We start from the raw sequence: 25905 nt of genomic DNA, 5'->3' as shown, positions 1-25905 counted from the left end.
CTACAGGGAATCTGAGATACCCTTACTTCAAAGCACTATCCAATAATCAAATAGCAAACAAGCATAGATGCCGATTAAGGGGTAATGGGGATGACGAGATTATTCCTGTCACATTCAAGTTACGAGTTGTGGTCACTAACCCAATACACCTGATCAGAATACCAGGTGGTAATATGCTCAGTAACAGTTCCATGCTTTCAAAGTAAGATCAGAAAATGTGATAGCGAGTGGCAGGACATGGGTGGAGGATAGCCAAGATAAACAAGTAACTATGTTGTCACATAAAGTGTGGGAGAAATCTCAGATTGCAATAATAGTGCCTCTAACAACAAAGCGACACCAGTTATCCAAAAAATTAATCTGGATGCAAGTACAAACATCTTGATCCTCAACTAATGTCCTATCCTACAAGTAGATTGTCCTTACTTTCTATGAGAAATATTTGACAAACACAGGGAACCAGATAGCTTTAATCCACTGCCCTGAAGAGCTTTCAACCTCATTGTGTTTCAAAATGCCAAATGGACGCAATGTAATAAACATATTCTCCCACTAAGCACTAACGACCAAAAAGTGGGAAGAAGGAAGACGACAAGCCCCATTCACATTGGAGCATGGCTTGGTGTGTTGAAATGGACAAGGAGAGAAAACTGGTTGTAGGCAAGATCCAAGGAAGAAATAGGCAAGCTTCAAAACCTTTACTAAATAAACTCCAGTGTATCAACATCCACCAACTCCAAGGACATGCATCATCAAGCCTACTTACATCAATTAGTTTGTCAAACCCTCTAACATTAAACACATTCCTAAGAGAGCTTCATGGATACAGAATTCATGCACATGGTTGAAAACACATTTCAAAGCAATAAGAGATTCAACCCAATGTGACATAGAAGAAAAGTAAAGTTCATACTGGAATGTACTGTTCCAGACGCCCCTGTGGAAATACTCCATACAATCTTGGTCCCAAGGCACGTTCTGCCAAAACAGCAAACATCACACTTTCCAATATCAGAGAATCCACACCCTACAAAAAACAAAAGCAAAGTCAGGTTAATCATTATACCAATAATAATAATATTCTAAGTGCTTTTCAAAGCAGGATATTTTTAATTCCTGATAAAAGCTCACTTTAGCTACATCTGATCTGAGCACACAGTTTGTAATTACATTCAGTCTCAGAAACCCTGGACTAAATAAACAAACAGGCAGTGCTTTCACAGACCACCAAGAAATATGGATATATATCATGTGAGGAGAGCTTGTTTGCATAGCACATCTGTATTAATATTGGTCACTTTGGCCAGCGGCTTGGAATTATGCCAACTACAGCCTGCATTCAAACAAGCATCCACCATTTTAGAAGGGATACACATTAATGCTCCAGGAACTCAGAATTACACTGTCATTCTCATCTCTCTAGCCCACAGATGCAAATTTAAAAATGTTTTCCAGTTATTAAGATGACTAAATACACAATCTGTATTAGGTTTTAAAACAAGATCAATCAGGTTTCTCAAAATAACTTCTGGTTTATGAAACCAAAAACTTAACCAATTATTGCATAAAAGTTGAGTAACAAAAAGTCAAATACAGAAATATAAATGCAATTCCTCCAAATATCCCCTAAAAACACAAGTGCACACAGTCTTCAGGAAAAGAGAAAATATGCTTTTGCAGAGATTGACTTTGAAAAAAACAACTTAGTTTTGCTTGAAGGATAAAACACAAAATGTTCGAAAGTTTGTGGCACTAATGTTCTAGTATTTGTGAAGCACAACATACAGTTGTCTGTGATGTGCCATATGCATAGATTGTTCAGGAAATACAATCCTAGATTTTCCTTTAAGCACTCTTCCAAAATGAAAAGAAAAAGGCATTTCACCTTAAACTCAATTTTTTTTCAGAAATGGAAGATTAACAACAGGACAATTTGTTTTTGGTAGACCTACCTACATCTCAGCTTGTTCTTAGCAGGCTACCCTTCACTGAACCAGGATTAAGAGAACTAGAACCTTCCTAGCCAGTGCTTTAAAAAACAAATACCTGCGGTTGACTGCAAAGCACAGAATTATCACCTGCTATCTGATGTGTCAATAAGGAAACTTTGGTTAACAAAATTCTCCAATGCCCATAGTGAATTTCAAAGTATTTCCCCACAGGGATGCTCCCAGTGAAATCTACACATTGGCAACTCTGCAGCTCAAACCCTTTTCCAAGCTTTAAAGAACTGACAAGTAGCCAAAATATACACAAGATAGAGAAGCAGGAAGTTAGCTGTGGAGTTACTATTTGCATACAAAGCACCATATGAAAGTGTTGTTTTTAAGAGGGAGGGGCAGCTGGAAAGCAGATGTATCCTTTTCTGATGAAAGATCACTAAGGTTCTCAGACTAGTTGTAGGGGAGGATTTAAGGAGGGTGCTAGTGGTAAGAGTAGCTAGAGAGCTATAGAAAGCTGATCATAGTCTGAAAGCTATGGCGTTTAGCATGGACATAACATTAAATGGTACTGGCTTGCCAATGTTTTGACAATAGAATGCGATCAGTCATCGGCATACAGTAATTTTTTAAACAAACCTCGGCTGGTGCTGACATTTCAACAGAATCTGAATGGACACTAAGATATTAATTCTTAACAAGTGACAATACGTAGCGAGGAGAAAGAACATTAAGGTATCCCCACTTGAGATAAACATTGTTCTCTAGTGCAAAGAAGCAAACACCTTGTTAAGTGGGGGAATAGAACTAATTCAATATCTGAATCTGTTTAGAATTGCTTCCAATTCTATGAACCACAAGTGGAGCACAATGAATTGGCAATTCAAATGAGGTCCTTATTGCTAGCAAATTAAAGATTCCCACAGTAACCAGGTGTTATTGTGAGTATACACAGTTTGGGAAGTTAGTATATCAATCATCAGGGATAATTTTGAACTTCAGAAGCAAAAAAAGCTCAATTCTGCTGCATTAACAGGAGCCCACTCATATTCAAACGTTTGAAATTTAGCCTAATGAAAAATACTTCCTAGAAACTTTCCGTGGACAGGATGGCAACTCCACCCGGAGGCAAGTAATTATCAGTCAAGTCGAATTAAATCTTGGATCTTTCTCCATAGGAATTATTTTCATTAAGACTCCGCTTTTTGTCAGTATCTTGGAATATCTTGACACTTCTCATCAATGGTGGTCTCCAGCCGGTCTCTTCTCTCGTCCTGGTTCATGTGACATTTGGTGGCATGCTTTTCTCAAAACTCTATCATTCTCATTACACCTGGATACCAGAGGTTTATTCTCTAGCAACTGCCTTCTGCTGCCTCCAATCACCTGGGAACATCCTCTCCACCACCCTGGAGCACCCTACAGGGTCTTGTGGGCTCCCCTTTTATAGCCAGAGCGCAGTGGTTCTGGATATTGAAGCAGAACAGTATATAGCCAGTCCCATTGACCTGGACAGTCCTGCTCTTTAAATGCTTAAAAGGCAATGTAAACAAGCCCAGAACAAAAAACATATGGCTGCAAATGCTGCCCTGCATCCCTTCTAGAACAAGGGCTTGTAAATCTGCAGTGAATTGGCGTAATCTTGAAATGAAAAACAAACTACGGAATGGAAAACATACCAAGCAACATATTAAAACTTTGCGATAGTTGGCATCTTTCTTGGATTAATTGCACTCACCTGCAAGATGGCTCCATAAACACGCAGTAGAACCTGGCGAGGTTCATCCCCAACACTTAACACATGGTCCGGCAATGCGCAGAGGTACAAAAGATTACTCAGACCCCCACTAGAGACAGAAAGAGGAATCAGGTTGTAAGGCAGAGAGACTAAGATGATTAAACGTTTGGAACAGTTTCAGAGGTTTCCCTAACATGGCACATTCTTTCTATGGAGCAGTCAACTTACTCACTGTCCGATACAGTGTGGTAATTGTTATGCTGCACGATCCTGTTACTTCAAATCCCACTCTAACATGATGCAAATTTGAACTGTTAAAGATATCTGTATTAAAAGGCGAGCAATAATTAGTGCTCACAATGAAACCCTACATTAGTCAACATTTTCTGAAGCTTGCAAGTACTGGCTGACTGAAGACAATCAACCTGCTGCTCACTGCATGGTCAACAAAATGTTTTGTTTGCTATTGTCTGCCAGATATCAAGATGGAAGGGTGGCACGGTGGCTCAGTGATTAGTACTGCTGCCTCAGCACCAGGGTCCCAGGTTCAATTCCAGCCTCAGGTGACTGTCTGTGTGGAGTTTGTGCATTCTCCGTGTCTGCCTGGGTTTCCTCCGGGTGCTCTGGTACCCCCCCCACAGTCCAGGTCAGGTGAATTGGCCATGCTAAATTGCCCATAATGTTAGGTGCATTAGTCAGAGGGAAATGGGTCTGGGTGGGTTACTCTACGGAGGGTCGGTATGGACTGGTTGGGCCGAAGGGCCTGTTTCCCCACTCTAGGGAATCTAATGTAAACTAATAAAATGTATTTGGCATCACAACAATACTGAACATTATCTAAATGGTGGACACTGTTTCTGCTGAACAACTTATTAATCTAGACAGTGTCAAAAATTCTCCTGGAAACCAATTTATAATCAATACACCTCACAGACTATAAACTCAAAATATTAATAGAATCTTGTTTTACTTAGGCAAATGAAATTAGTTTTATATTGTACTTTTTAAAAAATAAAACCACTGGGAGAAAGGTGTCAAAAAGATTGCCAATGCACTCCCTTAGCAGCACCCTGATCATTTGGAGTCTATTTGCCTGGTTTAAGAATGAAGATTGACAGTTAATTATTCCTATTTCCTTCCCATGCCAATGATGGCCATCTGATGTGTACCATCTTATAAGAATTGGTGTCCCTTTATTTACATCTGCTCGTGTACAAGCCCCGTTGAGTTCAATGTGAAAAGTTGATTTCTTGTTACCCCTTTAAGGAGGATCATCAACGAGACGACCAACTTTGGTTCAGCAAACCAGAGTTCATTCCAAAAGGAGCATTATAGTACACTTAAACCTAAAGCCATACCTGTTCTGCATTTGCGCAATTCTGTTAAGTAGCATACTTAGAAATCATCACTTCCACAACTTGTTCAGTACTGCCACATCAGTCATAAATGTTGTTGATGAATTAAAGTAGTGACAAGGCAAAGAGGTTCAATCTCGACTTATTTTCAAAATGACTAGAGGACCCCTTATTGATACCATTAAAAATGTACCAGCTCACTTTTGCCTATTAAGTTAATTTATAATTGTGCCCACTCTGCAAGTTTATTAATGTCTTTGTATACTTTATCATGGCAGGCCTCAATATTAATTACATTACCAATTTGGTGTGGCCTGCAAATTTTTCTATAAAGGGTACTCAAAACAGCAGTTAACACTGCTAACTATAGCCTCTGCAGAGTTTGCAAAAGTTCATTACTTCCTTAGTCCTGTACTGTCTCCATTTGGAACCAGCGAATGTAACTTGTCTTCAATGCCTCTACTGCAGAAATGCAAGTGCGATACTACACTGTCAACACTAAGTGGCCTGCAGTTGTCGGTAATATTCTCTCTCAAACAAGCAACTACTTCCTACTCCTTCATGTGTTATCCTATCCAGGGATGATTATAAAATTGTCAAAAATCATGTTATCTTCAGACTTATTCCCCAGACGATGCGGCCAGAACTAATTCGCCATGTTCTAGATTAGAGTGATGCTGGAAAAGCACAGCAGTTCTGGCAGCATCCGAGGAGCAGGAAAATCAACATTTCGGACAAGAGCCCTTCATTAGGAATAGAGGGGGCCCTTTGCAGTTCTGAGAGTGTGGGGCCCTCAGCTGTGGCAGGGCAGACTGTAGAGAGGTTAGGTGCCGGCGCATTGCTGCGAGTGTGGAGCGGAGGATCTTGAAGGAGAACCGTTGCTGGTGTTTTTGAATCTGTAGTCTGAACCGTTTGTCCTGTTTGGATCCGAACTCTGCTGGTTTAAAGGTGGTCCGTAGTCCGTGTGGGATGAGTTGGTTACAGAGCCAGGCACTGAGGAAGCAAGTGCGGCTATGGTAGCGAGTCTGCTTCAGGGAAGAGGAAATGACCTGGGAGTTGCAGTGAGAGAGGAACTCCCTGAGATCCTTATAGAGAGAGGAGGAAAACTTCTTCAAGGCAGGCATCCTTGCAAGAGGATTCGCAGTACAGTTAAAATCAACTAGGTAAAAACAAGGACTGCAGATACTGGAAACCAGATTCTAGATTAGAGTGGTGCTGGAAAAGCACAGCAGTTGAGGCAGCATCCGAGGAGCAGGAAAATTAACGTTTCGGGGAAAAGCCCTTCGCTCTATTCCTGATGAAGGGCTTTTGCCCAAAACGTCGATTTTCCTGCTCCTCAGATGCTGCCTGAAACTGCTATGCTTTTCCAGCACCATTCTAATATAGAATCTGGTTTCCAGTATCTGCAGTGCTAATTCTTCATGTATTTGATGAATTGATTCCCTTTTATAGCTTATTTCATGAGCTGTTCCATACCTAGAATGAGTAATGATTTGCTGTCATCACATATATCACAGTTACTAATATGGCTCTCAGCAGCTAATCCTGTAACTCCTGTTTTTAACTGATAGTTAAAGAATAATGGAAGTTACTTCAGGTGACCTCAGCTACAGTACCAACATAGTAACTTCCTTTAGTCACTCTACATTATCACATTCCTTTGCAATACCCTTAATATTAAATATCGCTACCATACCATCAGCCAATGCAAATAGCTCCCTTCCTTCTGAGTGACTGACTTTAATCTTGCACAATTCTTTGGCTGTTAACTTTTTTAAAAGCCTCGCTTAGGCAAATGTGCTACTATTGAACTGAGTCAAGAAGTTCATGGTTCAAGCACTTCACAAAGGACTTTGTTTAAGACTAACAGCTGAACCATCTATGAACAGAACATTAAACAACGTCTCTCCACTTAGGTGGTTGCAAAAGACCCCCCGGTGCTTCTGGAGAAGATAGGAGTGTGAAGTTGCTGTATTAGTTGCATTGAAAGGCAAAGTTCATTTATAAAAAGAGTCATTAAAATAGCTGAAAGGTTTTAAGAATGTGTCATGCATTTAGGGCAAGCAAACCTTAGCAGGACTTATACACTTAACGGTAAAGTCCTAGGGAGTGTTGCTGAACAAAGATCTTGGAGTGCAGGTTCATAGCTCCTTGAAAGTAGAGTCACAGGTAGTTTCCATAGTGAAGGCAGCGTTTTGTATGCTTTCCTTTATTGGTCAGAGTACTGCATTTAGAAGTTAGGAGGTCATGTTGTGGCTGTACAGGACAGTGGTTAGGCCACTTTTGGAATATTGCATGCAATTCTGGTCTCCTTCCTATCGGAAAGATGTTGTGAAACTTGAAAGGGTTCAGAAAAGATTTACAAGGATGTTGCCAGGGTTGGAGGATTTGAGCTATAGGGAGAGGCTGAACAGGCTGGGGCTGTTTCCCTGGAATGTCAGAGGCTAAGGGGTAACCTTATAAAATCATGAGGGATGTGGATAGGATAAATAGACAGTCTCTTCCTTGGGGTGGGGGAGTCCAAAACTAGATGTTTAGGGTGAGAATGGAAAGATACGAGAGACCTAAGGGGCAACCTTTTCCACAGAGGGTGGCAAGTGTATGGAATAAGCTGCCAGAGGAAGTGGTGGAGGCTGGTACAATTGCAACATTTAAAAGGTGCCCTGATGGATATATGAATAGGAAGGATTTGGAGGCATGTGTGCCTGGTACAGGCAGGTGGGACTAGACTGGGTTGGGATCTGGTCAGCATGACCAGTTGAACCGAAGGGACTGTTTCCATGTTGTACATTTCTGACTCCTTCATAAAAGACACTACATAAATGCAGGTTATTTCCATTTCTAGAAATATTGAAAGTACACAAATTAGCATGACAGGATTTTCATTCACACTTCCTCCATTAATCCAATAACTTCAACACAATGCTACATGCTTAAATAACATGCCTGCAAGGTAGTGAATGACTACAAGCAACAGTATGCATTTAGTAAGGTTTTTACAGTTTTAATATCTTAAAATGTCATTTCCTAGATGATAGCAATGAGTTATTCACCCTACAAGCAATATTATTGGAGTGCACAATTGAAAGATTCCCACCTCCATTCCTGCTCTCTGCCATGATGATGGTAGGACACGATATTTAGCAATTGATGCTTAAAATGGAACAATGCCATCTGGCAAAGAGTGCAAGTTGAGCTGGTGAAAGTTGAACTGTATCCCAGTACAGTGTCAGTCTATCCTGTATAGGAGAATGAGTGAAGGGGCCAAGAAATACCACTGATGTTTTTTCCAAAGAGCACTTTCAGGTGGCAAAAGCTTCAACGAATGGCATAAAACAGCAAGTTCAGCTAGCTCAAAGCAGGTGAGATCAGGGATCATACCCAGCAAAATCTCAATAATTTGTGAAAATAAATGGCGGGTTTAAAGTAATCACTATGCTCTGTAGGGCTAAAGTTTATTGAGCCCAAGAAACACTCAGATGGCCTGTGATATTACAAGGGTAGCACTAATCAGTCCATCAATACATCTGCAAACTCCAAAGGGTACTTGGGCAGGTCCCCAAATATATCCTGCACTGTAACCCAAACACAATCAATTTGGTTAATCTGCATCGTATACTTTGGAAAAGCTTTCAAATGCATGTTAACATTGTTTAAGAGCCTAACATTTAGTGCTAAACACCAGCACTCCAGTTCCCAAATTCAAACAATACATTCTGAAAGGCAGTACACAGGATTACCACAATTTACCCAATTGTTTTCTGAAATTGCATGTGCCCAGAATCCCTCCGACTGGAACCTGACAGCAACAGGGGAATGGAATTGTTTTTGTTGAAATGCAACAATATACCTGTTATTCTGAAAACTTACATTGCAGGGGTGCAGTAAGTAGCGAAGGTTGGAGTAATTTTTTCAACAAGCACATCTAGGTGCTGCCCCTTATCCAAAAATAGGTCAAGCTTTGATATGTATACTAACATTACCCACATCTTCAATATTCTCCTCCTGTCTCTTTAACATCTGTCATGAAATACTATACGGAACGAGAAGTTTTCTCCAAATAAATAGTAGGACCAAAGTTTCGGCCTCAAGTGCATCCATCTGCCTGTTCCAATGCAGAATAGACAAAGCACAAATAAGAGTGGCCTTTCAGTCTAACTATTACTCTTGCACTGCAACTCAAAATCCCTATCCAACTTCTCGATACCTTATGTAAAAACTTCACACTTTGTCCCCATTGATGTACAGAAACTATTGTAGACAATCAGTTTGAACTCCTGCATCCTGGCATCAGCCTACAAATTGCATCCACAAGCTACTAAACATTCTCTAGTCCTGGTGGTTTAACTTCAAATTGAAACCAGGGTTAAACTTTCCATTCCGATTTAAGAAAAAAAAAGGATTTCTCCGAAGGGTTTTGTGACTAAGCAAATCCTTAAATGTTTCACAGCCAGTTAAGGCCAGTCTCAAGGCGGTCAGTGCTTGCACACACAATCTTTCAAACATTCGTGCTGTTTTCATGTAGTTTATAGATTATGCCACAGCTGCTCACTGGGACATAACTCCTCTTCAATCAGTGATGTTTAATCTCAGCCAAGAATAGACAGGACCTGTCTCAGCTATATGGCAGCAGCCAGAACTGATTAGGCTTTGCTCTTAAATCTGTCATGAAGCTCAAGTCCATGGACTCCAACTCAGAGGAAAGAAAGACTGTCTCTCCAAGATCCCCACTTTCTGGCTTCATTTCAATTTTGAAGAGCTGGAATTTGCGACTTCATAACTCAGTGTTTCAGCAATCATGGTGTACCCTTAAAACCTCTCCCTAGGCTATGAGCATTGAAGTGCTGGGACTTTAGTTATTTAGATGTTTATGACTTTGGTGAAAACGCATGCAATGTTTTGGCATTTGCTGATGATACAAAGCTAAATGAAAATGTGAACTGTGAAGAGGACACAGAGGTTGCAAAGGAAAGGAAAATCGACTAGTTAAGTGACTAGGCAGCAAAATGGCAGAAGGAGATGTTGGAAGTGCATGGTTAGTCAGTAGAGTTGTGACAACAGAAAAACAGAACACTTATTGAAAAGTATATTTGTCAACACTGGTGTTCAGGGAAACTTGGTAATCAGACAATGAATGTAAAATTAACATGGATATAGCAAACAATTCAGAACCGAGATACAACATACAAATTATGCATAGTAGGCTATTCAATGAGGACATTGAAGGCCAGAACAGAGACTTTTGGTTTAACATGGAATCAAACAGCTGAGTGGGAAAGGAGAGTTCAAGTCTCAGATCAAATTGAATGGGGGCATAGCAGGCTTGACAGGCAGGTGATCTACTTATGCATCCATGTCGTCTTGAAACATTCTTGAGTTCAGCTGCTTCAACTTTGCTGTGCCATTTAACAAGATCATGGCTTCAGCCTAAAATGGTGCAGTGGTACTGTCCCTGTCTGAACCAGGACAGCCAGGTAAAAAATCCACTCCAGAGAAAAGTAACAATATCCGATTATAAAATGTCACTAAGGGTCTCCACTCCACTTTCCTACTTACCCAGATAGCCTTTGGCTCCCTCATTAAAGGCAGAGGTAGTTGGATTTTTGGCTAAAGATTTCAATGATCCTGTCTCCAACATTCCCTGGGGAAAAATATCCCAAAGACTCATGAGCCTCAGAAAAAAGATTCGCCTCACTGCAGTGTTAAATAAACCATCTTATTTTTAAAATGTCTGATATCCCATTCTCTTTCACAAGAAGACTGGAACACTGATTTTGTCGCAAGGGGATTAGAGCATACCAATAAAGGTTGCAAAAGTGAGAACTGCAGATGCTGGAGAGTAGAGTCAAGAGTGTGGTAGTGGAAAGCACAGCAGGTCAGGCATCAAACGAGGAGCAGAGAGTCAACATTTCAGGCAAAAGCCCTTCATCAGGACGGCTACAGTTATATACGGCTTAGGCAAGGCTAAGCCTGGAATACAACACGTACGTTCCTGAAAGTGGAGACAGAAGCTATTTGCATTGGAAGCAGTATTGCAAAGATTGTTATGATTGGTCCTTCAGAAAAGGCTGCTGGTCTATGAAGGGTGCGCAAACGGGACATAAGTTTTTTTGGAGTTTAGAATTAGGGGAAATCGTTGAAACACAAGATTCTGAAGAAGCTCAATGTAAAGTTTGTATTTACTGGCAAGGAAACCCAAACAGAGAGTGCAAGGTGATTACCATCCTGGACTGAGATTAGGAGAAATTTCTTAAATGCCATGAATCTACAGAATTCTCCATACCAAAAGGGTTGTAGATACTTCATCACCGAAGAGATGCAAAAAGACAGAACTTTAGTTTTAAAACAGAAATTGCTCAGCAGGTCTGGCAGCACCCAAGAGAAAGAGTTAACATTTAGGGTCCAGTGACATGTCCTCTGTTTGATTTACAGCATCTGCAGTTCTTTGTGTTCATTTAAGAAATTAACTTCTCAAAACAACAGGATAGGGAACAGCAAAGTGAAGTTACAGTCCAAAAATCAGCCATGATCAAACTGAAAGGCAGGAAAAACTTGACAAATTACGTTACTTTCTCACCATGAGATCATGATGATTGACATTGCAAAGTCCTTTACAATCAATAAGTGCAGTACTGTTCTAATGCAGTTACTCTGTACACAGCTAGACCCCAGAAACAGCACCATGATAAACATTCCCTATCATGGTGTTGTTTGGGGAATAAATATTGGCCATTTCAGAAGAAAACAGCTATGTTCTTCAAAATAGGGCCTAACTTTAACATCCCATCAAAAAGAAAACAGTTCCAGCAAAGTAGCATTCCAAACACTACTGGAATAGCAGCCTTGATTTTTGGATTTAGTTTGGACTTTAACCCAGAACCTGTGACTCAGAGGTATCTTCAAGTTGAGCCACAGATGGCAGTGACAATAGTAGCAATAAATATTATGGGAAAATAATCAGCCTCTGTAGGGAATAGGCACGACAACAAGAATGAGGTTGAACCGGTTGACGCTGCACTCAACAGAAACTTCCAGGCCCCATGCAGTTGAAACTATACTATCATTAGGCCACCATTTACAGGATGACCTGGAGTTGGCTGGTAAGAATTCTATCATCTGAATTCAGTTACTCATTATCCAAGAGAAAGGAAAAAACAAGTGAGACACTGGAATTCAGTGTGTAGCTTGCCAAATGGAGTGTTCAGAAGCAAATTCACTTTGGCAAAAAAAAAGAGATTTGCTTCATTTAGACAGAAGGTTAAAAGCCAGACCGAATGCTAAAAGGTTCATTTGTTCCTTGTGGTCTTACCTTGGATTGGTCCAAGGTCAAGTCTCACACATTTATGGGGAAAAAAACAAGGGTTAACAATTCAAGGCCAGTGACCCTTACTCAACGCTTAAGTTTTGTTTGAAAGATGCCGAATCAATTCCTGTTCCTTAAAAGAGTACACGACTCAACACTTAACAATAGTTAGAAAAAAATATTTAGAACTTATTGGCCTCTACATCAAGAATGGGACCGCGAGAGGCCGTTTTACTCAATAGCGAATCAAAATTGTACCTAATCGAGAGCGTTTATTAGGGTGCAATGGAGGGGAGTGTTAACAGTTTCCCCTAACAGGCTCTGGAGACATTTCATGGGACACCAGGTACCCCACGTTGAAAATACCCATTTCAATCCCGAAGGTGCCAACCCCACCCTGCAAGGATGTACTGTGCCTTACCCCCATCATGCGCACTTCGGGAAGGCCCTGTGATGTCTTACTTTGGCAAAAAGCGGTGCAGAAGAAAAACAGGGAATGGACAAAGGGCAGACTCTCTCACCTGATCACCGAGATCTGGAACTCCTCCACTGAGATCAGCTTCCAGGAGCCAGCCAGGAACTCCTTGCACCAGGTGTAGGACTGCAGCTTGACTTCCCAGTCCACCTCCTCACTGCGGCCACCCCGGTACTGCTCGGCCTCGGAATCCTCGTAGTCCTCCTCCTCCGCCTCCTCCTCGTCCCCGTTGGTGCCGGGCTCCTCCCCGCGGGGACTGGGGTTCGCCGAGCGGTCTCTCGCCCCGATGGCGCGCAGGCGGTGAGGCTCCGGGGCCACCGCATTGCGGGCGCCGTCTCCCTTACACAGACCCTCGGCCTCCATCTTCTCCGTGTCGCCGGGAGCGGCAATGGCGGGGGCGGGCGAAGACACAAGACCAGGCCACTGGCGGACAACCGTAAGATTACAGAAACCTCACTAAAACTCGAGGACTCCCACGTCTCGCCACAATATGATTACATCGAATATTAAAAGTCGGCCGATAAAAATACCATCCTCTCGCCCGCTTAAAGGCCCACCGCCTTTAAGAGGTCTCCGACCGCCTACTTCAAACCGGGCATCGAGCGTGTGGCCGACCGAAGAAGGCGCAGGGCCTCAGGCCAGGCCCAGCGTTCCACACTGCGGCAGCGGCTGACGCCCAAGCGGAACGTGCGGGATGTTAGCGCAGACTCAAGCCCCACCACCATCCCCAAGGCCCCCCGCCCGGTCCACCGATAGCAAGGCCCCGCCCACCACGCCCTCAATATAAGGCGAGACGGCAGAGGGCGGGCACAAAGGCTGACTGACAGCCGCCGTACGCAAATCAGACGCCGTCCCACCCCCACCGACGTGCGCGGCGGAGCCGCCGGTGATTGGATGACCTCGCCGCCAGCGGGCGGTCTGGATTGATTGGCTAGATTGCCCGCGCCAATCAGGTGCGGCGTGGACAATGCCACTGAAGGGGCGGGGACAGCTCAGCTAGACCAATGGGGACGCGCGCTATGCCAGGCAGCGCCGTTCTGTTGGCTCAGCAACGACGGTGAGTGTGAGTGACAGTGGTATTGACCGATCGACGGTGCGCACAGCGGGAAAGGGACGGGGATCGCTCATTTTATTGATGGTTGCCACAGAGGATGTCCGCGGAAGCCGGGACGGGTGAAATGTCGCGATCACTGATTGGACATCCTGATATTGATTGACAGGCGTCCGACAAATGGCAGGCGTGAGTGAAAAAGGGCGCGAAGCGGTGGCTGACTATAAGTGGATGTGTTTTTAACCTGGAATGGTTGGTAGGCTCTGAGGTAATACAAGGTAAAAACAATGACTGCAGATGCTGAAACCAGATTCTGGATCAGTGGTGCTGGAAGAGCACAGCAATTCAGGCAGCATCCGAGGACAGGCAAAATCGACGTTTCGGGCAAAAGCCCTTCATCAGGAATAAAGGCAGAGAGCCTGAAGCGTGGAGAGATAAGCTAGAGGAGGGTGGGGGTGGGGAGAGAGTGGCATAGAGTACAATAGGTCAGTGGGGAAGGGGATGAAGGTGATAGGTCAGGGAGGAGAGGGTGGAGTGGATAGGTGGAAAAGGAGCTGGGCAGGTTGGACAAGTCCGGACAGGTCAGGGAATCGAGTTGCTGGAGGTTAGAAGCTAGGATGAGGTGGGGGAAGGGGAAATGAGGAAACTGTTGAAGTCCACATTGATGCCCTGGGGTTGAAGTGTTCCGAGGCGGAAGATGAGGCGTTCTTCTTCCAGGCGTCTGGTGGTGAGGGAGCGTCGGTGGAGGAGGCCCAGGACCTCCATATCCTCGGCAGAGTGGGAGGGGGAGTTGAAATGTTGGGCCACGGGGCGGTTTGGTTGATTGATACGGGTGTCTCGGAGATGTTCCCTAAAGCGCTCTGCTAGGAGGCGCCCAGTCTCCCCAATGTAGAGGAGACCGCATTGGGAGCAACGGATACAATAGATGATATTAGTGGATGTGCAGGTAAAACTTTGGATGTGGAAGGCCCCTTTGGGGCCTTAGATAGAGGTGAGGGAGGAGGTGTGGGCGCAGGTTTTACAGTTCCTGCGGTGGCAGGGGAAAGTGCCAGGATGGGAGGGTGGGTCGTAGGGGAGCGTGGACCTGACCAGGTAGTCACGGAGGGAACGGTCTTTGCGGAAGGTGGGGAGGGAAATATATCCCCGGTGGTGGGGTCTGTTTGGAGGTGGCGGAAATGTCGGCAGATGATTTGGTTTATGCGAAGGTTGGTAGGGTGGAAGGTGAGCACCAGGGGCGTTCTGTCCTTGTTGCGGTTGGAGGGGTTGGGTCTGAGGGCGGAGGTGCGGGATGTGGATGAGATGCGTTGGAGGGCATCTTTAACCACGTGGGAAGGGAAACTGCGGTCTCTAAAGAAGGAGGCCATCTGGTGTGTTCTATGGTGGAACCGCTCCTCCTGGGAGCAGATACGGCGGAGGCGGAGGAATTGGGAATACGGGATGGCATATTTGCAATAGGTGGGGTGGGAAGAGGTGTAATCCAGGTAGCTGTGGGAGTCGGTGGGTTTGTAGAAGATGTCAGTGTCAAGTCGGTCGTCACTGATGGAGATGGAGAGGTCCAGGAAGGGGAGGGAGGTGTCAGAGATGGTCCAGGTAAATTTAAGGTCAGGGTGGAATGTGTTGGTGAAGTTGATGAATTGCTCAACCTCCTCGCGGGAGCACGAGGTGGCGCCAATGCAGTCATCAATGTAGCGGAGGAAGAGGTGGGGAGTGGTGCCGGTGTAATTACGGAAGATCAACTGCTCTACGTAGCCAACAAAGAGACAGGCATAGCTGGGGCCCATACGTGTGCCCATGGCTACCCCTTTGGTCTGGAGGAAGTGGGAGGATTCAAAGGAGAAATTGTTAAGGGTGAGGACCAGTTCGGCCAAACGAATGAGAGTGTCGGTGGAGGGGTACTGTTGGGAACGTCTGGAGAGGAAAAAACGGAGGGCTTGGAGGCCCTGGTCATGGCGGATGGAGGTGTAGAGGGATTGGATATCCATGGTGAAGATGAGGCGTTGGGAAGTCTTGGAGGAGGTGGAGGGCGTGGGTGGTGTCTCGAACGTATGTGGGGAGTTCCTGGACTAGGGGGGATAGGACAGTGTCGAGGTAGGTAGAGATGAGTTCAGTGGGGCAGGAGCATGCTGAGACAATGGGTCGGCCAGGGTGGTCAGGCTTGTGGATCTTGGGAAGGAGGTAGAACCGGGCAGTGCGGGGTTGGAAGCTGTGGGTGGGAGATCTCCTGAGGTGATGAGGTTCTGTATGGTCTGGGAGATGATGGTTTGGTGATGGGGGGGGTGGGGTCATGGTCAAGGGGGCGGTAGGAAGAGGTGTCCTCGAGTTGGCGTTTGGCTTCAGCGATGTAGAGGTCAGTGCGCCAGACTACCACTGCGCCCCCTTTGTCCGCTGGCTTGATGGTGAGGTCAGGATTGGAGCAGAGGGATTGGAGGGCTGCGCGTTGTGAGGGTGAGAGGTTGGAGTGGGGGAGGGGGGTCTATCTGAAGCCGCTTCTTTAGGAGTGCGACTGACGGAATGTTCTGGATACCGTGAGGTGGTTCCCGGTTATAACCGACAGACCTTGAATGTTCCGGCTGAACTTCGACACGGCCTATACTTCTGAGGGCAACGGATTCAAACGAGTTGTGAAAAGAACCAAAGCCCCCATGAGGGAAGCTACAATACGGAGTAGACCGTCGCCAGGGGTAATTAGATTATTTACTGTGTGGAAACAGGCCCTTCGGCCCAACCAGTCCACACCGACCCTCTGACTAATGCACCTAAAACTATAGGCAGTTTAACATGGCCAATTCGCATCTTTGTGACTGTGGGAGGAAACCCACGCTGACACGGGGAGAATGTGCAAACTCCACACAGAGAGTCTCCCGAGGCTGGAATCGAACCTGAGGCAGCAGCGCTAGCCCCACTGAGCAACCGTGCTGCCCATTAAGGTTAGCACTGCTGCCTCACAGTGCCAGGGTCCCGGGTTCGGTTCTGGCCTTGGGCAACTGTCTGTGTGGAGTTTGGACATTCTTCCGGGTGCTCCACTTTGCCCCCACAGTCCAAAGGTGTGCAGGCTAGGTGAATTGGCCATGGTAAGTTGTAGGGAGGAGGGACTTGGGGGAGGGGCGTTGGGAATGCGATAGGTGGAAGGAGGTCAAGGTGGGGGTGGGGTGGAGAGGTCAGGAAGAAGATTGCAGGTTAGGAAGGCGGTGCTGAGTTCGAGGGTTGGGACCGAGACAAGGTGGGGGGAGGAGAAATGAGGAAACTGGAGAAATCTGAGTTCATCCCTTGTGGTTGGAGGGTTCCTAGGCGGAAGATGAGGTGCTCTTCCTCCAACCGTCGTGTTGCTATGGCGATGGAGGAGTTCAAGGACCTGCATGGCCTTGATGGAGTGGGAGGGGGAGTTGAAGTGGTTGGGTTGGTTGGTCTGGGTGTCCCAGAGGTGTTCTCTGAAACGTTCCGCAAGTAGGCGGCCAGTCTCCCCAATATAGAGGAGGCCACAGCAGATGCAGTAAATGATGTGTGTGGAGGTGCAGGTGAATTTGTGGCGGATGTGGAGGGATCCGTTGGGGCCTTGGAGGGAAGTAAAGGGGGAGGTGTGGGTGCAAGTTTTGCATTTCTTGCAGTTGCAGGGGAAGGTGCCGGGAGTGGAGGTTGGGTTGGTGGGGGATGTGGACCTGACGAGGGAGTCACGGAGGGAGTGGTCTTTTCGCAACGCTGATAGGGGAGGGGAGGGAAATATCCCTGGTGGTGGGGTCTGTTTGGAGGTGGCGGAAATGACGACAGATGATACGATGTATATGGAGGTAGGTGGGGTGGTAGGTGAGGACCAGTGGGGTTCTGTCCTGGTGGCGATTGGAGGGGTGGGGCTCAAGGACGGAGGAGTGGGAAGTGGAGGAGATGCGGTGGAGAGCATCGTCGATCACGTCTGGGGGGGAAATTGTGGTGTTTGAAGAAGGAGACCATCTGGGTTGTTCAGTATTGGAACTGGATTAGTGGTGCTGAAAGAGCACAGCAGTTCAGGCAGCATCCAAGGAGCTTCGAAATTGACGTATCGGGCAAAAGCCCTTCATCAGGAATATAGGGCTTTTGCCCGAAACGTCAATTTCGAAGCTCTTTGGATGCTGCCTGAACTGCTGTGCTCTTCCAGCACCACTAATCCAGAATCTGGTTTCCAGCATCTGCAGTCATTGTTTTTACCCAGTATTGGAACTGGTCCTCCTGGGAGCAGATGCGGTGGAGACAAAGGAATTGGGAATATGGGATGGCGTTTTTACAGGGAGCAGCTTGCTAGGAGGTGTAGTCTAGGTAGGTGTGGGAGTCGGTCGGTTTATAGTAAATGTCCGTGTTGATTTGGTCACCCGAGATAGAAATGGAGAGGTCTAGGAAGGGGAGGGAGGAGTCTGAGACGGTCCAGGTAAATTTTGAGGTCGGGTGGAAGGTGTTGGTAAAGTGGATGAACTCTTCAACCTCCTCGTGGGAGCACAAGGCAACGCCAATACAGTCATCGATGTAGCGGAGGAAAAGATAGGGGGTGGTGCCAGTCTAGCTGCGGAAGATGGACTGTTCCACATATCCTACGAAGAGGCCTGTTTCCAGAATTTAATTTAATATTAGTGTTAGCTGCATTAGTCAGGGATAAATGTAGGATTGGGGAATGGGTCTGGGTGGGTTACTCTTTGGAGGGTCGGTGTGGATGTCAGGCCCTTCCTGATGAGGGGCTTTTGCCCGAAGTGTCGATTTTCCTGCTCCTCAGATACTGCCTGACCTTCTGTGCTTTTCCAGCACCACTCTGGTCTAAACTCTGGTTTCCAGCATCTGCAGTCTTCACTTTTGCCTTGTTGGGCCAAAGGGCCTGTTTCCACACTAGGTAATCTAATCTAAAACACAGCAGGCCAGGCAGTGTCAACATTTCATGTATAACCCTTCAGACTGGGTGTTGGGGGAGCTGCAGATAAAGGGGGTGGTGAGGTTGGGGATAGGTGAAGACAGGTGGAGAGTATGACCTGGTTGGTCAATGTGAGGGATGAATCCAGTTGATGGCGGGGAGTGATGTGGGGAGGAAGGTTATTTGAAATTGGAGAAGTCGATGTTGAGTCCTCCCGACTATAGGTTGCCCAGGTGGAGATGTTCATAAAATGGGTATGTCACAGAAGAGGCATTTGGACCCGTCATGGCTATCCTAAGGCTCAATCACGTAGTATAAAATTGGGATTTAGATTAAATGCTTGAAAAGGGAAACTATTAAGCCCAGGGTAATCAAGAAAGAGCAGGAGAGTGAGATTAATGGGACAGTCCTTTCCAAAAGTCAGCAAATGCACATTGGGCAAAATGGTCTGTTTCAATGGTGTGGAAGGGGATTAAATGGGTGGGTAGAAATTATACTAGGATCATGCATTATGGAAAGTATGAGGTTTGAACTGCCTTTTCATCTTGTGATTAGCGTTCCTATTTACTGTTTGATGCAACTTTGTTATGTCATCCATATAGCCATTCCAAATGTGAAAGTTTGGACACTGTGCAGTGGGAACTTTGAAGGCAATTGTCACCTCAATTGACCTATCTACCTGAAGTTGTCTACAACATTGAAGGGACAATGGGATTTGAAGGGATTCAGTACCAGACATGTTTACTGTTAATCGTAAAGCATTGTTCAGTAAGCAAAAATTCTTGTGCCAGTTCTCAAACTCAAACTTGTGTTTCTTCTTTCAGTTGAAAATGCCTCGTAATGTGGAGATCAAAGCAGCAGTCCATGATTGGGATCAGTTGATAGAAAGTGCTAAAAGATTAAGCAAATCGGAGGGAGTTTTAATAATGCAAGAAGATACCTTCTTCAACGTGTCAAAAGGGCGGCTTAAACTACGCAATCTTAAGGTCAGTAAGACTGGCATCCACTTGGTGACTGGTAAGGATGTGAAATTTCAGACAGACCATTCAGCAAATGTAGCCAAGATAGTGTTTGTGTGAGTGATCACAACTAATTAATCTAGTTTGTGTTCCAATCTTTAGATGTGTTGACCACATTTGTTTTCTTTTGCACCTGGTTGCTTTTTGTAGCTCTTGCAATTTATTGGATAACCGCTTTTCCTGAATTTGTGTAAATCCTTTCTTTGAGCTTGACATCACCTTTGAGCTCATTTGTTAACCATGATTGCCTAGCTACACAAGCAGACTCTTAACCGATCAGTAATATGTGTTAATATTATGCGGTGCCAGATGCTTTTAATGATCTGACTGTCCAGGTTTATCCTTTAAATGTTCAACTGTGATTACAGAGGTAAAGTTATTTGTTAACATTTTGATGCTTTCTTTACTTAATTTTAAAATTTTATTTCATCATTTTCCCTCAAACCTAATATCTAATTCAATTTTAGTCTGGTCAACAACATACAAAATACTCACTCACTGTCAGAATGTCAATAATGTGTTTTAATCATTACCACATCTGGTATGGTTGGCTCCCTGGTCAGTTAAAACAGCCCTGAATATATTTGAGAAACTTCCTTTTTTTTTTGCTGCAATACCCTGGTTCCTTTTTATCTCTGTATTCAAAAATCCTTCCACTACATCACTACTACCAAGAGGATTATATTTTAAACATTTTTTCCAGCTATGGACATTACTAAGAAGTGTGGCATTGATTATATTTCTGAAAGTGGTAGTGAGGTGCTCAATGAGTCATTGCAGTCTGTGTGAATGCACTGTTAGATGGATAATTCAAGAGTATTTACCCAGTAATGATGAAAAAGAGGCTTGTGCATGATTAGGAGGTGATGTCCTAATGTAACTATTGTCTTTGTTATAGGTGATGAGTCATAGAGACGTACAGCATGGAAACAGACCCTTCGGTCTAACCCATCCATGCCAATCAGGTATCCCAACCCAATCTAGTCCCTCCTGCCAGCAACTGGCCCATATCCCTCCAAACCCTTCCTATTCATATACCCATCCAAATGCCCCCTAAATGTTGCAATTGTACCAGCTTCCACCACTTCCTGTAGCAGCTCATTCCATACCCGTACCACCATCTGTGGAAAAAGTTGCCCCTTAGGTCTCTTTTATATCTTTTCCCTCTCACCCTAAACCTAAGCCCTCTAGTTCTGGATTCCCCGACCCCATGGAAAAGACTTTGCCTATTTACCCTATCCATGCCTCTCATACTTTTGTAAACATCTATAAGATCACCCCTCAGCCTCTGACGCTCCAGGAAAAATAGCCCCAGCTTGTTCAGCCTCTCCCTATAGTTCAAATCCTCCAACCCTGGCAACATCCTTGTAAATCTTTTTTGAACCCTTTCAAGTTTCACAACATCTTTCCAATAGGAAGGAGACCAGAATTGCATGCAATATTCCAACAGTGGCCTAACCAATGGCCTGTACAGCCGCAGCATGATCTCCCAACTCCTGTACTCAATACTCTGACCAACAAAGGAAAGCATACCAAACGCCGCCTTCACTATCCTATCTACCTGCGACTCCACTTTCAAGGAGCTATGAAACTACATTCCAAGGTCTATTTGTTCAGCGACACTCCCTAGGACCTTACCATTAAGTGTATAAGTCCTGCTAAGATCTGCTTTCCCAAAATGCAGCATTTATCTGAATTAAACTCTATCTGCCACTTCTCAGCCCATTGGCCCATCTGGTCAAGATCCTGTTGTAATCTGAGGTAACCCTCTTCGCTGTCCACTACACCTCCAATTTTGGTGTCATCCGCAAACTTACTAACTGTACCTTTTATGCACGCATCCAAATCATTTATGTAAATGACAAAAAGTAGAGGACTCAGCACCGATCCTTGTGGCACTCCACTAGTCACAGGCCTCCAGTCTGAAAAACAACCCTCCACCACTACTCTCTGTCTTCTACCTTTGAGCCAGTTCTGTATCCAAATGGCTAGTTCTCCCTGTATTCCATGAGATCTAACCTTGTCTCCCATGGGGAACCTTGTCAAACGCCTTACTGAAGTCCATATAGATCACATCTACTGCTCTGCCCTCATCAATCCTCTTTGCTACTTCCTCAAAAAGCTCAATCAAGTTTGTGAGACATGATTTCCCACGCACAAAGCCATGTTGACTATCCCTAATCAGTCCTTGCCTTTCCAAATACATGTACATCCTGTCCCTCAGGATTCCCTCCAACAACTTGCCTACCACCGATGTCAGGCCCACTGGCCTATTGTTCCCTGGCTTGTCCTTACCACCCTTCTTAAACAGTGGCACCACGTTAGCCAACCTCCAGTCTTCCGGCACCTCACCTGTGACTATCGATGATACAAATATCTCAGCAAGAGGCCCAGCAATCACTTCTCTAGCTTCTCGCAGAGTTCTAGGGTACACCTGATCAGGTCCTGGGGATTTATCCACCTTTACCCGTTTCAAGACATCCAGCATCTCCTCCTCTGTGATATGGACATGGAAATTGGAATTTCAAAATTTCTGCTGTTAGAGGGTTGTGCTGTTAGAGCATAGTGCAGGTGCATCCTGTGAGTAGTAGATGTGCTGCCCTGGCTTCAAGGACTATCCCTTTTATTTTACCTGAAATTCAGATCCATTGTTTGCACGTACTCCCCGTGTCTGCATGGATTTCCTCCGTGTGCTCCGGTTTCCTCCCACTGTCTTGCAGGTAGAATATTTTTAAAATTACATTGTCATCCCTTATCCAGAGTAAGTTTACATTATCACCTCCTATTCAGAATCAATAATAACATTGCAGTCAAAATTCTGACTACACCCAGGAGTTAAAAACAATACTTATACCAGATTTTACCATTAAGGAATTATCTAAATTACATTGTTTCTGGAAATGGTCAAGTCACTGCATTGTGTCTTGAGCAGCATGTGACTTTGGAGGAGTGGCTGGGGGTTGTTTTGTGGGCATTACTGACTGTGATGTAAAATTTTGTATAGAGGAAGAACTGGCTCCTCTGTTCAAACAGATCTCTTGATACAGCTTTGCAAGCATTGCAAAGAATGTTAAGGATTAGACCTAGAATCTCTACAGTGTGGAAGCAGGCCATTTGGCTCATCAAGTCCACATCCACCCTCCAAAGACCATCCCATTCCCTACCTTATATCTGTAGCCCTGTATTTCCCAAAGCTAGTCTGCATACTATAGTGCAGTTTAGCATGGCCAATCCACCTGACTGTGGACTGTGGGAGGAAACCGGACTCCCCAGAGGAAACCAACGCAGAGATGGGTAGAATTTGCAAACTCCGAAAGAGAATTGGCCGAAACTAGAATCGAGCCTGTGTCCCTGGTGCTGTGAGGCAGCAGTACTAACCACTGAGCTACTATATCGCCCACCCTTGCATCATATTTACAATTTTTTCTCCAGAATGGTAGTGGCCAGCTTATATTCTATCAGCGTGCTGATATGGATGGACCCAAGCTTTCTGATTATTCAATATCATCCACAACTGATCCAGATGGTCTTACGGTGAGTATTGGAGCTTTTTGAATGTTGCCACGCCTGAAATGCTGAAATTATTCTATCACTTTCCTGTATCATTGTTGTGAAGTCTATGTGCTGGGAGTGTGCCAAGCCAGCGTGACTAATGGGAGGTGATATTGTAGTGTTAATGTCACTGGACTACCAATCCACAGCCCCAGGTTACTGTTCTGGTGACATGAGTTTGAAATCTATCATGGTAGCAGATGGAATGCGAATTCAATAAAAATATGCAATTTAAATAAGTTTTGACCCATACACCACCTTTAAACAATCCTTTTTCTACCGTCAACACACAGTGACACCAATGTGTACCATCTACAAGATGTACTGCAACAATTTGCCAGTGATCCTTCCATACTACGTTCCAAAATTGCAATTTCTGAGAAACAGAAGGGCAAGGGTAATAGATGCATGGAAACATTGCCACTGCCATGTTCCCCTCCAAAGTCCACAGCATCTTGACTTGGCCTTGTATTATCATTACTTCATTTTTGAATGAAGTCTTCTGTACTCAGCATCGAATTCAAAAATTTCAGGTTATAACCATCACTATTTTTTTGAAAGACAGCAAATTTTGGTAACGATTCTGCAACTGATATTTGCATCTCCTGTGGACCTATCTTTTTAATTACCTGGTCCCATTATCACCACATTGTGCCTGCGCCATCACCTGTGTTGCCAGTTAATCTTTTACATTCCATCATATCACAGACTCCTTTTTGTTCTTTTCTCCCTTTATCGAACTCCATAGTTGATTGAAACTTTTTTGCACCTTAATTTTCAGTTGTGTTGAAATGTCATCAAATAAAAACATGATACTTTTTTGCTGCATAGATGCTGAATGTTCCAATATTTTGTTTTTATTTCAGATTTCCATGTATTTTGTTTTTTCTGTACTAATTATAAGTTTCTCTCTCTTTAGAAAGTGTTGTCTGATGCTCTAGGAGTAAAGGGTATTGTGAAGAAAGAGCGTTGGTTGTATATGGTTGGACAAACACGCATTCATGTGGATCAAGTGGAAGGATTAGGAAACTTCATGGAGTTGGAGGTGAGATATTTGCATTACATTGATTTAACTCAATGATGCTTTCCCTTTTTCCTCCCTTTATGAAGGCATTGACTGACTGAATATAGTTCAATTCCATGTGAACCTAGATGGAGTCAAGAGTATTTAACTACTGAGGGTATCACAACTGATCTTTCCCCATTTGTCTATATGAATTTTGTAGCAAAGCCATAAATCAAGAGGTAGAACCTTCCCTCATTATTTTCCTCCTTAGGCTTATTGAAACCTGATTGAGATTAGCTAATCATACTTGGACCCTGCTGATCTGTCTGGTTGAGTCTCGCTATTGGAAATGTACAGTCAACTAGGAATTTCTAAGCAATGAATTAGCCTAATGCATGAGATTAGTTGATGTTCTTTTGTGTTTGGTTAATGTTCAGTTACAAATGTTGTTTAAAAAGAATTAATATGTGTACATTTATCTTCAGAATGAGTTATTCTCAAATATTTGAACAAACCACCAGCCTGGGACATGAGCTGCAGTGACACGTACAGTGTATTGTTTGATGGCCGTTTACAGGCAAGCGGTACTTGGAGCAATGAAATTGATTACAAGTGAATAGTTCTAACAGAACAATCCCAACAGATTGGAAGAAAGGTTATTCATTTGATTACATTATTTTGTATGGGCTCTTATCCATTGGGATTGTCTTCAGTGTTGTGATTAGGATGAGATCTGACCGTTGGGATTGTTTTCAAATGAAAAGCTTTGGTCTGCTAAAACTTAAATTTGTGCACTGACAGTTTGATTTTATTTATGATATGGGTTGCTTTTTTTTTAAAAATGTGACCGTTGTTCTGTGTTTTTTCTCCAAGGTGGTTCTTGGTGAAGACCAAAGTCTAGAAGAAGGAGAAGCAATAGCCCAGAAGCTGATGGATGAACTGGGGATAAAGAAAGAAGACCTTTTGACTGGGGCCTACATGGATTTGATTTTAGCTGACAAGTAACTTCAGGAAAGATGGTTCAATATTCACAGGATCTCCACTGAGGCTGGGATAGTGCATCGAACTAATGTGGACACTGTTTTAGAAGAGTAGAAGACTATAAAGAACAATTACTGCTTACTGGAAGCGAAGTTCAAAAGTGGATCGGCCACAATTCAGTGATTCATGAAGTGGCTGAAGTAGCCCAAGCTATTAAATATTTATTTTATCAGTATTTTAATAAGACACTGCATGTTTATATTAAACCTGATGAAATCAAATTTTGGAATCTTCCATCTTCAGTTACAGTTTACTCTAATTAAAGATTCAGTGAAAGAGAGGAGAGACTATTCTGTTTCTCTTTCTGGAAAGAATTAATTCTTGCCGTACTTGTAATTCCTTCGTGTCAAATATCCTGTTGGCGTTCAAGGCTGGTGGCTCATGGGTGAAAACTCTCCATTTAGAAAAGGTACTTGGAGGCCTCCTGATGCCTGTGGGTCCCTACCTCAAGACAGATTGAACAATTTACACATACTTTATGTGTAGAGTGTGGTACACCTCCCCGTATCTGACTATTTACAGTGAGCTTCTAATGATAGGTGAGATGTCTTCTCATGG

At 44.2% G+C, this 25905-nt stretch overlaps 2 protein-coding genes across 8 annotated transcripts in view; one reads left to right on the top strand and one right to left on the bottom strand.

The window, feature by feature from the left end:
• chkb (choline kinase beta) overlaps nucleotides 1-13492 on the bottom strand; it is a 28339-nt gene extending 14847 nt beyond the window's left edge. Inside the window, exons 1-3 of the mRNA XM_043713909.2 lie at nucleotides 12858-13492; nucleotides 3679-3787; nucleotides 914-1027 (exon numbers count right to left, since the gene is read on the bottom strand). Of these exons, the coding sequence (XP_043569844.1) occupies nucleotides 914-1027; nucleotides 3679-3787; nucleotides 12858-13174 (540 nt within the window). The 5' untranslated portion in view covers nucleotides 13175-13492. The remainder of the gene's footprint in view (nucleotides 1-913; nucleotides 1028-3678; nucleotides 3788-12857) is intronic.
• On the top strand, nucleotides 11944-25665 carry LOC148145836 (uncharacterized). Of its 7 annotated transcripts, none has more exons than XM_087999464.1 (5): nucleotides 11944-12133; nucleotides 19554-19715; nucleotides 23181-23282; nucleotides 24220-24345; nucleotides 25180-25665. In XM_087999464.1, the coding sequence occupies exons 1-5, from the start codon at nucleotides 12116-12118 to the stop codon at nucleotides 25309-25311; spliced, it is 540 nt and encodes a 179-aa protein (XP_087855590.1). In that variant the 5' UTR covers nucleotides 11944-12115; the 3' UTR covers nucleotides 25312-25665. The 7 variants fall into 7 exon arrangements, with proteins under 7 accessions (XP_087855590.1, XP_087855595.1, XP_087855591.1 ...); XM_087999469.1 differs by lacking the exon at nucleotides 11944-12133 and adding an exon at nucleotides 13685-13868; XM_087999465.1 differs by lacking the exon at nucleotides 11944-12133 and adding an exon at nucleotides 13908-14051.
• Nucleotides 25666-25905: the final 240 nt, after the last annotated feature.

Source organism: Chiloscyllium plagiosum, unplaced genomic scaffold (genome assembly GCF_037043375.1).
Source record: "Chiloscyllium plagiosum isolate Xiang-an unplaced genomic scaffold, Cpla_swu_hap1 HiC_scaffold_23, whole genome shotgun sequence".
Classification (NCBI taxonomy): domain Eukaryota; kingdom Metazoa; phylum Chordata; class Chondrichthyes; order Orectolobiformes; family Hemiscylliidae; genus Chiloscyllium; species Chiloscyllium plagiosum.
This window is presented reverse-complemented; position numbering and strand designations above follow the sequence as displayed.